Here is a 10,732-nt window from a genome sequence, read left to right on the forward strand (position 1 = left end):
CAATAATCATATCAGCAGCGACATCAGGAGACGCTTTGTGCAGGGAAATCGTGCATATTATGGGCTTCACCGATTGCTGAGATCCGGAAAATTTCGCACATTGATTCGCCCGGTGGTCTTCTATGGACACGAGTCTTGGATCATCCGAGCGGAGCAAACGCTCTAGGCATGTTTGAGCAACGCATCCTCCGGACCATCGTTGGCAGTGTGTTCGTGCATGGAGCGTGGAAGAAAATGATGAACCACGAGCTTGCTGAGCTGTACGGCGAACCGAGCATCCTGACGGTGGCGAAGGCGGTCAGTATACGATGGCTGCTCTTTGGAAATTCTGTTGGCTTTTTCAGTGCACAAAAAGGGATGCCGTAGCATTGTTTCAAACTATCGTGGGATAACCCAAACTTGCGCAACAGCTAAAACTTTTAAGCTATGTATTCTTCCAACCATATTTCATAGTTGTAGTTCCGCTATTAGCTCTAAATAGCATGGGTTTATGCCTGGTAGGTTTACTTCAACTAATCTCATGTCTTTTGTTTCCAATATTTTTAGATCTTTTGAGGCCGGTACCCAACTTGATGCAATATACATTGACTTTCATGCAGCATTTGATAGTTTACTTAACTTTTTATTATTAGCTAAATTGTCTTATTTTGGTTATTATTTATTATTAGCTAAATTGTCTTAATTTAACCTTATTTAACCCTTTATTACTCGATCGATCTTGCAGGGTTAAAACCGGTTCGTCCTTATCTGAAGAGTTTTTTGTACGTCAGGTGTCTCTCAGGGTTGTGTGCTAAGCCCACTTCTGTTTTGTTTGTTCATTAATGATGTTTGTAACGTTTTACCTCCTGATGGTCATCTCCTTTATGCGGATGATATCAAAATCTTTTTATATTTGTCTTCTTCTTCCGATTGTTTGAGTCTTCAGCATTACCTCTGTAGTAGGCTATGACTACGAAACAGTGCATTTTGCCTCAGCAGAATTTCGTTTCCTAGGCATAGTAGCCTATGCCTTCTTTAGTAATAAATCAGTTCATAGTTAACCACCAAACGAGCAAGTTGGTTTTTATTTGCTCTCCATTTGAACTGTAACATTTGGCGACGAGGAAAAGTTCAGAAGCATCTCGAAGATCTTTTTAGCGAAAACATCAAATAACGAAAATGTCCCAAGAGGATCTGCGAAACGCCATCGTCCAACTCACGAATCTCGTCGCGAAGCAGCAGCAGCAGATCGAAAATTTAGCAAATCGAACTTTTTCGACGGCGGCTAGCGGAAGCGAGAAGACAATCGAGTCGTTGGCAAATGGAATCCAAGATTTCCTGTACGATCCGGACGCAGGAGTTTTCTTTGATGCATGGTACGCTAGATACGAAGACGTCTTCATTCAGGATGGTCATTCTCTAGACGACGCCGCCCGAGTGAGATTGCTTCTACGCAAATTAAGCACCCCTCTGCACGATAAGTACGTGAACACTATTCTGCCAAAGCATCCTCGCGATTTCTCTCTGGATGAGACCGTTACAAAACTGAAGAAGTTGTTTGGTCGCCAGAAGTCGGTTTTTCACTCCCGTTACCAGTGCCTGCAGTACGCCAAGAGTGACGCGGATGATTTTACTTCGTATGCTGCCATGATCAACAAACACTGCGAAGCATTTCAACTTTCCAAGCTCACGTCGGATCAATTCAAAGCTCTCCGATTTGTCTGTGGACTCCAATCGCCACGGGATGCGGACATCCGAGCTAGATTGATTTCGAAACTGGAAGCTGATGAAACTGCAGTTGTTGAACATGGAGAAGCTGCAAGTAAGGTGACTTTGGAAAACCTGGTGGAAGAATGTCATCGTGTGGCCAACCTCAAGCATGACTCGCAGATGGTGGAAAACAAGGAGGCTTGCTCCGTCAACGCCATTGCGCGCAACCAGAATCATACCTCTTCGAAGAAGACCAACAAAGTGCCCAAGACACCCTGCTGGAAATGTGGGGAACTGCATTACGTTCGAGAATGTCCGTTTGCGTCACACACGTGTACTAGATGCAAGCAGCAAGGACATAAAGAAGGCTACTGTTCAAGCAGTAAGCCCGCTGTATCAAAGCCTTTCAAGCAATGGAAGCCCAAAGAGAACATGAAGACGAATGGCATTTACCATGTTCGCAACGTCGGAAGGAAACGCAAATTCGTCTCGGTCGAGCTCAACGGGGTAGCAGTCAAGCTTCAGCACGACTCGGCGTCCGATATCACCATCATTTCGAACGAAACATGGGTTACCATCGGACGGCCACCCACTCAACCGACCGATGAATCTGCTGTCACAGCGTCTGGTAGTGATTTGAATCTCCTCGCAGAGTTTCAAGCCGAAATCACTATCAATAACGTGACCAAGACAGGGCGCATTTTCATCTCTGATAGCGCCGATCTCAACGTTTTGGGAATCGATACTATTGATCTGTTTGATCTGTGGTCCGTACCGATTAACAGCTTGGTCAACGTCGTACATCAAAACTCTGACCAATACGTTGATCGCCTCAAGCACCAGTTCCCGGAGGTATTTCGAAGCACGCTGGGTAGATGCACAAAAGCGCAAGTGAAATTATACTTGAAGCCTGATGCCCGTCCATGCTACTGCCCGAAGCGACCAGTGGCGTATGCGGCTCTTCCCAAAGTAGATGCGGAACTCGAAAGGCTCGCAACAAACGGTATAATTTCTCCAGTTCAATTCTCGGACTGGGCAGCACCAATAGTCGTCGTACGGAAATCGGACAATGTTTCGGTCCGTGTATGCGGTGATTATTCTACGGGGCTGAACAACGCGCTGGAATGTGACCGTCATCCTCTACCTCATCCTGACGATCTTTTCGCGGAGCTGGCTGGGGCTCGCTATTTCACACATCTTGACTTATCAGACGCCTATCTACAAGTTGAGGTCGAGGTGGAATCGCGCAAGCTGCTTACCGTGAATACACATCGCGGCCTTTTCCAGTACAACCGACTTCCTCCCGGAGTCAAGTCGGCACCTGGCGCTTTCCAACGCATTATCGACAGCATGGTGGCTGGCATTTCTGGAGTGAAACCCTACCTTGATGATATCTTCATTGCTGGTCGCACCAAAGAGGAGCACGATCGTATCCTCTATGCTGTTCTCGAACGCGTCCGTGAGTATGGTTTCCATTTACGTCTTGAAAAATGTCGTTTCGCGCTTCCCCAGATCGGTTTCCTTGGATTGATCGTGGACAAGGACGGTGTTCGGCCTGACCCGTCCAAAACAGAAGCCATTGCCAAGATGCCACCCCCGAAGGACGTGAAGCAACTTCGCTCCTACCTCGGAGCTATCAACTATTATGGTCGATTCGTTCCGCAGATGAAGCACCTCAGGGCTCCCCTGGATGACCTGCTGAAAAAGGATGCTCGCTGGAACTGGACAAAAGAGTGTCAGAAATCTTTTGAGCAGTTCAAGACCATTTTACTCTCCGACCTGCTGCTTACTCACTATGACCCATCTAAGGAGATCATCGTCGCGGCAGACGCATCGAAGTATGGTCTTGGCGCTGTCATCATGCATCTGTAGCATATCTGCTATACAGAACATATTGTAATACACACTATCAGCCATAGACACATAGCAACACACTTTGAAAAGCCAAATCACACCATTGCACCACATCCATTATAAAACACTCAGCAAATCAGATCATACCATACACACCCGGAAGAGCTCAGGCCACACCGTTCATATAAAAACAATTGTGACACACTTAACAGAACCAACCGAAACGTACAACATAAGCAGGAACAGTTTATGCATTAAACCCAAAACAGGAACTTAGTGACAAGAACCATCGTTCTTGTCAACAAAAGACAAACGTAACTAGCTGAGTGAAAACAATAACTTTCCAACATAAAACCCGGAACCAAATGTGCGAAACCCTTAACTTAATTTGAGTATAAATAAAACCAATTCCGACCGTGGCAAGTCAGATTCGTTCGGACTGTCAGGATAGGACTATGCCCATCCTACATCTATCGACTTCTCATTTAAAGAGTTTAGTTATGTCCCCCTACCCAAGGTAAGGCCTCTAAACTCCAACGTTTCCAGTAAGGGAAACCTCCTAAAGGTTTCTATGATCGCCTGGACGATCAAGTGTCGAAAAGTCCGCTCGAACGAAGTTTTATTCCACCTCGGCTCATGTCAGCGAAACACTGACCTACCGCGACGGTACTCGAAGTACAGTTGTACGATCATCGCATTACATGGCGACCGTAACTTTATCCAAGAACTCATTACATGGCGACCGTGACCTTAATCTGCAATCGACAGGCAGAAGTGTAAGCAAATTATTTCAAGTAAAATGTGATACGTACAACGGTAACGTAAAGCTTAAGTGTCGTGTGACGAACCAAAAGTATTGTGACCATAACTGGCATTCGGCGGAAAGTGAAAAAAAAAGTGTCAAATGTGCAATTTTTTTACAGAACATTCATCAACGCAGCTGGCGCAAGAAACCCATATGTAAACAAAAGCAATAACGATGAAAGAACAGCTACAAGCAAGTTTCGTACAGTGCAGAATGAAAAATAAAAACATTTAGTGCAGTGTAAGTGCGAAATGAATGTTTAATTGATGAACAAACATTAACCGTATACAGTGTTGTGAGAACCTACCCAAATGTGTAAAAACGTATTAACGCTTATGCGATTGGTTTACCTAGTAGAGTAACCTTGAAATGAGAAACTATAGAAAAAAAGCTAACTTTTAACAACAACCCAAGTTCAGCACAGTACAGTAAAGCAATCGATATGATTCTTGGAGCAAGTGATATGGGATAAAAAAGTGCAGTGCAAAACAAGCTGTGGTCAGCGTGATTGTATGGAACAACCGTTCCCAACGTGGAAGACCAAAAGACAAGGCGAGCCCACTGCCCAATATGGATTGGCACGCAAGAATGGACAAGTGTCCCAACTCCGACAGAACATCAAGCGTCGACTGATGACATCGCAGAACTTCACATCTAACATCGAGTATGTACCTAGCACCGATTTAACACCTTGCACCGGTAAAAATGCAGCGTAGCATCATCATCAGCAGCAGCAACATTAAATACATGTTATGTATTTAAAAAGGTACCGTAAATTCAAAATTTACTGATGAGGCTGCATAAATTTGCAAAAGCAGCAGAAAAAACAGTTTAAGAATATATTTTCCTTGCATGACAGATGTAAATAAGATATCAAATAAATACACATCAAACATAAGACGCAAAAATGACAAAATCAAATTTTAACGTAAATACGAATATAAGCCAAGCATTAGAGCTTGCGATGCATAAGATATGCCTAATAGCAAAGAAACACAAAAGAATCAAACTAACAATATCAATGATAACATATTTAAATGTCATTACTTGCTGACAATTCAAGAAGTATCAAACAAATCTATTTTCAATACTGATTTTATCTTACATAAGAATAACTACTAGATCACTAGATTGACAAGAAGGTTTAATAACCCCTCCAGAAAACTATATTTGGCGTAAAAATCCAGTACAAAAAGCAATAACATATGAATGAAAAAAAATTAAGGACCATGTTAGAAATTAACAGCAAAAAAAAATATCTTAAAGTAAAATATCGATCAATTTAAAATTTAAAATCACTTAAATGAACTAAAACTAACAAAAATAACAAAAATGGCAAAATTTGATCTTGAAACAGCCATAGGTCTTGTACCAATGTACGATGGTTCTTCTGATACTTTTGACACATTTGAAGACGCATCAAAGTTTTTGTTTGAACTAAATCCAAACCATGAAGCGATGCTTATAAAATTCCTACGAACCAGACTGATTGGTAAAGCAAGAATAGGGCTACCTAGCAATATTACATCTTTTACAGAGCTTATAAACGACATAAAAAGAAGATGTAAAGAAAAACTAACACCCGACAGGATTATAGTGGAATTGAAATCCATTACATCAAAGGATACACAAACAATTTGCAAGAAAGTTGAAAGGCTTACAGAAAAACTCAATTTAATTTACCTAGAATTAGAATTCCCACAAAAAATTGCAAACGATATGGCAATCAAACAAGGGATAGAAACTCTAAAACAAAAAATTTCAAATGAAGAAACCAAAATGATCTTGAAGATTGGTACTTTCTCAACGATAACAGATGCAACTCAAAAGGTATTGGAAAATGAATGCGAGGAAATAAATAAAAATAGTTATCAATTTAACATACATGGCTATAGTCTAAACCATGAATACCCGCAACAAAACAACCAGCTTAATTACCAAAATTTTCCAAATTTGAATCAATCATTAACTACTCAAACAACACCCAACAACTATAGTTATAGAAAGAATAACAACTTCAGTTTCTACAAACGCCACCATCAGTTAAACAATTGTAGTAGTCAGAGTCAAGTTAACCAAGGATATAATAATCGCGAATACAATTATAACAATAATATTCAGAGCAGATCCAATAATATGCAATGTTATTACATCAGAACAGAACAGAACAGAAATTATGAACAGTTCAATAATAATAATCAATTACATAAGAATCATATTTACCACCAAAATGATGAAGATTATAGAAATACTAGTCAAATAAATGACCAAGTTAAAAAGTATTATAGAAATAATAACAGCAAAGCAAACTATAATGACAGAAAATATGAAGATAAATTAAAAAGAAGACATACATTAAATAATGAAACAAATAATGATATGGAAAGGTCAAGAGACGACTCAAAAAGAATAATGACAGAGAACGATAAATTCACAAAAGAATATGAAAATGATACTAACAATGATTATAAACATAAAAACATGCAACATATACAAATGATTACAATAAGTAATGACAATGAGAAAAATAAGGTTGAAAAACAAGTAACAGATAGTTTAATACTGCTAGACAACATGGAAATGAGTGATGAAATTAATTGCAACGACAATCATGCAACTGAGCCAAAACATTTAAAGAAAATAAAACGTAACATCAAATCAAAGAAAAAGTATATAAATGAATTAAACAATGAATTATATTGCCACGATAATAAGGCTAGAAAAATGAATTATTCCATATTATGTGAAGAAAATGTAAAAGAACCAAGAAATAATGTTACTTACGACAAGATTCTAAAAGACCTCAAAGAAAAATTTCATAATGTTATCTCCATGCAAAAAGTCATAAGATCTATAAAAGCAGAAAACTCTAGAAACGAACCCAACAAAGGAATCATAGGAAAATCAAAATATTTTAGGAGAATATTAAATATTCACAATTCTTTATCTCTAGATAATAGATCTATTTACATAAAATATTACCCACCTTAAGAGATAAGTAATGATTTAATTAGTAAACCAAAAAAAAAAAACATAACAAATACTCAGTTTAATTAAATGAAAAGAATAACTTCAAACAATTTCATTATTTTCGTTATTCTCCTAAAGGGAGGAGGTGTAGCATATCTGCTATACAGAACATATTGTAATACACACTATCAGCCATAGACACATAGCAACACACTTTGAAAAGCCAAATCACACCATTGCACCACATCCATTATAAAACACTCAGCAAATCAGATCATACCATACACACCCGGAAGAGCTCAGGCCACACCGTTCATATAAAAACAATTGTGACACACTTAACAGAACCAACCGAAACGTACAACATAAGCAGGAACAGTTTATGCATTAAACCCAAAACAGGAACTTAGTGACAAGAACCATCGTTCTTGTCAACAAAAGACAAACGTAACTAGCTGAGTGAAAACAATAACTTTCCAACATAAAACCCGGAACCAAATGTGCGAAACCCTTAACTTAATTTGAGTATAAATAAAACCAATTCCGACCGTGGCAAGTCAGATTCGTTCGGACTGTCAGGATAGGACTATGCCCATCCTACATCTATCGACTTCTCATTTAAAGAGTTTAGTTATGTCCCCCTACCCAAGGTAAGGCCTCTAAACTCCAACGTTTCCAGTAAGGGAAACCTCCTAAAGGTTTCTATGATCGCCTGGACGATCAAGTGTCGAAAAGTCCGCTCGAACGAAGTTTTATTCCACCTCGGCTCATGTCAGCGAAACACTGACCTACCGCGACGGTACTCGAAGTACAGTTGTACGATCATCGCATTACATGGCGACCGTAACTTTATCCAAGAACTCATTACACATCGTTTCCCGACCGGTGAGGTGAAGGCAATCGCACATGCTTCTCGCTCACTGACGGCAGCGGAAATGAACTACGGTCAAGTGGAAAAGGAGGCATTAGCGTTGATATTCGCTGTTACCCGTTTCCACAAGATGCTGTACGGACGGCATTTCACTCTCCAAACCGATCATCAACCGCTGCTCAAAGTTTTTGGCTCGAAAAAAGGAATACCAGTTTACACAGCCAATCGTCTGCAACGATGGGCTTTGACACTTCTCCTGTATGACTTCGAGATCAAGCACATCTCGACGATGAATTTCGGCTACGCAGACTTCCTGTCCCGGCTGATGTCATCACAGCGCAGACCAGATGAGGATTATGTCATAGCTGCCGTCTATGTCGAATCCGAAGCAAAGGCGATTCTCGAAGACTCCATCAACAATCTGCCAGTTACACATCAGATGATTGTGGCTGAGACACGTAAGGATGCTGTTCTGCAGCAAGTGATTAGTTACATCAATGAAGGATGGCCAGCAAGCGTGAAGCTAATCACCGATCCTGATGTGAAGAAGTTCTTTGTCAGACGTGAGGGACTTCAAGTCGTCGATAACTGCGTCATGTTCGGCGATCGAATCGTCATTCCATCAAAATTCCGGAAGCAAATCGTCCGCCAGCTACATCGTGGACACCCAGGAATGGAGCGGATGAAGTCTCTGGCTCGCAGCTACATTTACTGGCCGAATGTCGACGATGATGTGGCGCAATTCGTTCGTCAGTGTAATGCATGTGCCGAAGCAGCGAAGGCCCCGACGAAAGCAACTTTGGAATCATGGCCTCTCCCGGACCGGCCGTGGCAACGAGTACACGTCGATTTCGCTGGCCCAATCGACGGACATCACTATTTCGTGATTGTAGATGCCTACTCTAAGTGGCCCGAAATTTTTCGCACTAGATCCATCACCACGACAACAACTTTGGAACTTCTTCGTGAAACATTTTCCCGTTACGGCAATCCAGACACGCTAGTCTCAGATAATGGAACGCAGTTTACGAGCGGACAGTTTCAACAGTTTTGCGGTGAGAATGGCATCATCCATATTCGTACTGCTCCATACCATCCGCAGTCGAATGGCCAAGCTGAACGTTTCGTGGATTCCCTCAAACGCGGCCTTAAGAAGATAGGTAACGGGGAATCACCAACATTACAGCATCTACAGACGTTTCTTTCAGTGTACCGATCAACACCCAACCGGAATACACCTAAGGGAACATCTCCAGCCGAAGCGTTTTTAAAAAGAACGATGCGCACTACTTTGGATCTGTTGAGGAAACCATTCCCTCCAACTGCAGCCGTTAATCACAAACAAAATGAACAATTTAACAAACGGCATGGAGCGGTCAAGCGTTCATTTGTGGAGAATGACTTGGTGTATGTTGAACAACACGTACACAACAAAAAGTCGTGGGTTCCTGGTCGAGTCATTGAACCAAAAGGATCCGTTAACTATGTCGTGTCGCTTGACTTGCATGGAAGACAGAAGCTGGTTAGATCGCATGTCAACCAAATGCGTTCTCGCTATGGTTCCGAAACCCCTGGGCAAGAACAACAACAACTTCCATGGGAAGTTTTATTAGAAGAAGTTGGTACTACTGCTGCAGTGAAACCAGCCGGCAATCATGTTGCTGTTAGTTTGAACTCTACGATGCCAGCTGATGTTCCTGTTTTTGAAAACCCGCCAACCGATTTTAACCCGCCAACAACCAATGAACAAGCATCTGCATCAGCGTCGGAATCCATTGCATCCGAATCCGTCACAGCCGAATCTATCGCATCTGAATCCGTCGCATCCGAATCCATCGGAAGCTTACTACGTCGTTCCGTACGAACACCGAGAATCCCTCGATGGCTCTCATCATACGACCTTTATTAAAAAGGGGGAGATGTAGTAGGCTATGACTACGAAACAGTGCATTTTGCCTCAGCAGAATTTCGTTTCCTAGGCATAGTAGCCTATGCCTTCTTTAGTAATAAATCAGTTCATAGTTAACCACCAAACGAGCAAGTTGGTTTTTATTTGCTCTCCATTTGAACTGTAACAACCTCAATGCTTTTGTTCATTGGTGTTCATCCAATTACTTCGCCTGTGCCCTGAAAATGTTTCTGTTATTTCTCCTATTTTGTTTAACTATACTCTTTCTAACTCATCCCTCTATCGTGTTATGTCTATCCGTGACCATGGTGTTATATTTGACAGTCGTCTTAACTTTAAACTGCAGTTTGATGAGGTTCTACTAAAAGCTAATCGAACCCTTGGGTTTATTTTACGTTTTACCTCTATCTTTAGAGATCAAAGCTGCCTTAGAAACCCTTATTGTGCTTTAGTAAGGCCTATTCTTGAATATGCTAGCATCGTTTAGAATCCTCCCACTATCGACGGCTGTTCAAGAATTTAAAGCATTCAGCGTGTTATTGCTTTTCGTCGTTTGTTCGGTGCTGCCCCAGTACCTCCCTATGAAACGCGTTTGCAATTATTCAATCTTCACTATTTAAGCATACGGTGCCAA

General features: G+C 41.2%; 1 protein-coding gene across 1 annotated transcript; it reads left to right on the plus strand.

Moving 5' to 3' along the window:
- Positions 1-2,041: 2,041 nt before the first annotated feature.
- Positions 2,042-10,357, plus strand: LOC121594383 (uncharacterized protein K02A2.6-like). The gene is made up of 2 exons (XM_041917572.1): positions 2,042-3,553; positions 8,189-10,357. The coding sequence occupies exons 1-2, from the start codon at positions 2,122-2,124 to the stop codon at positions 10,096-10,098; spliced, it is 3,342 nt and encodes a 1,113-aa protein (XP_041773506.1). The 5' UTR covers positions 2,042-2,121; the 3' UTR covers positions 10,099-10,357.
- Positions 10,358-10,732: the final 375 nt, after the last annotated feature.

This window comes from Anopheles merus, chromosome 2L (genome assembly GCF_017562075.2).
Source record: "Anopheles merus strain MAF chromosome 2L, AmerM5.1, whole genome shotgun sequence".
Classification (NCBI taxonomy): domain Eukaryota; kingdom Metazoa; phylum Arthropoda; class Insecta; order Diptera; family Culicidae; genus Anopheles; species Anopheles merus.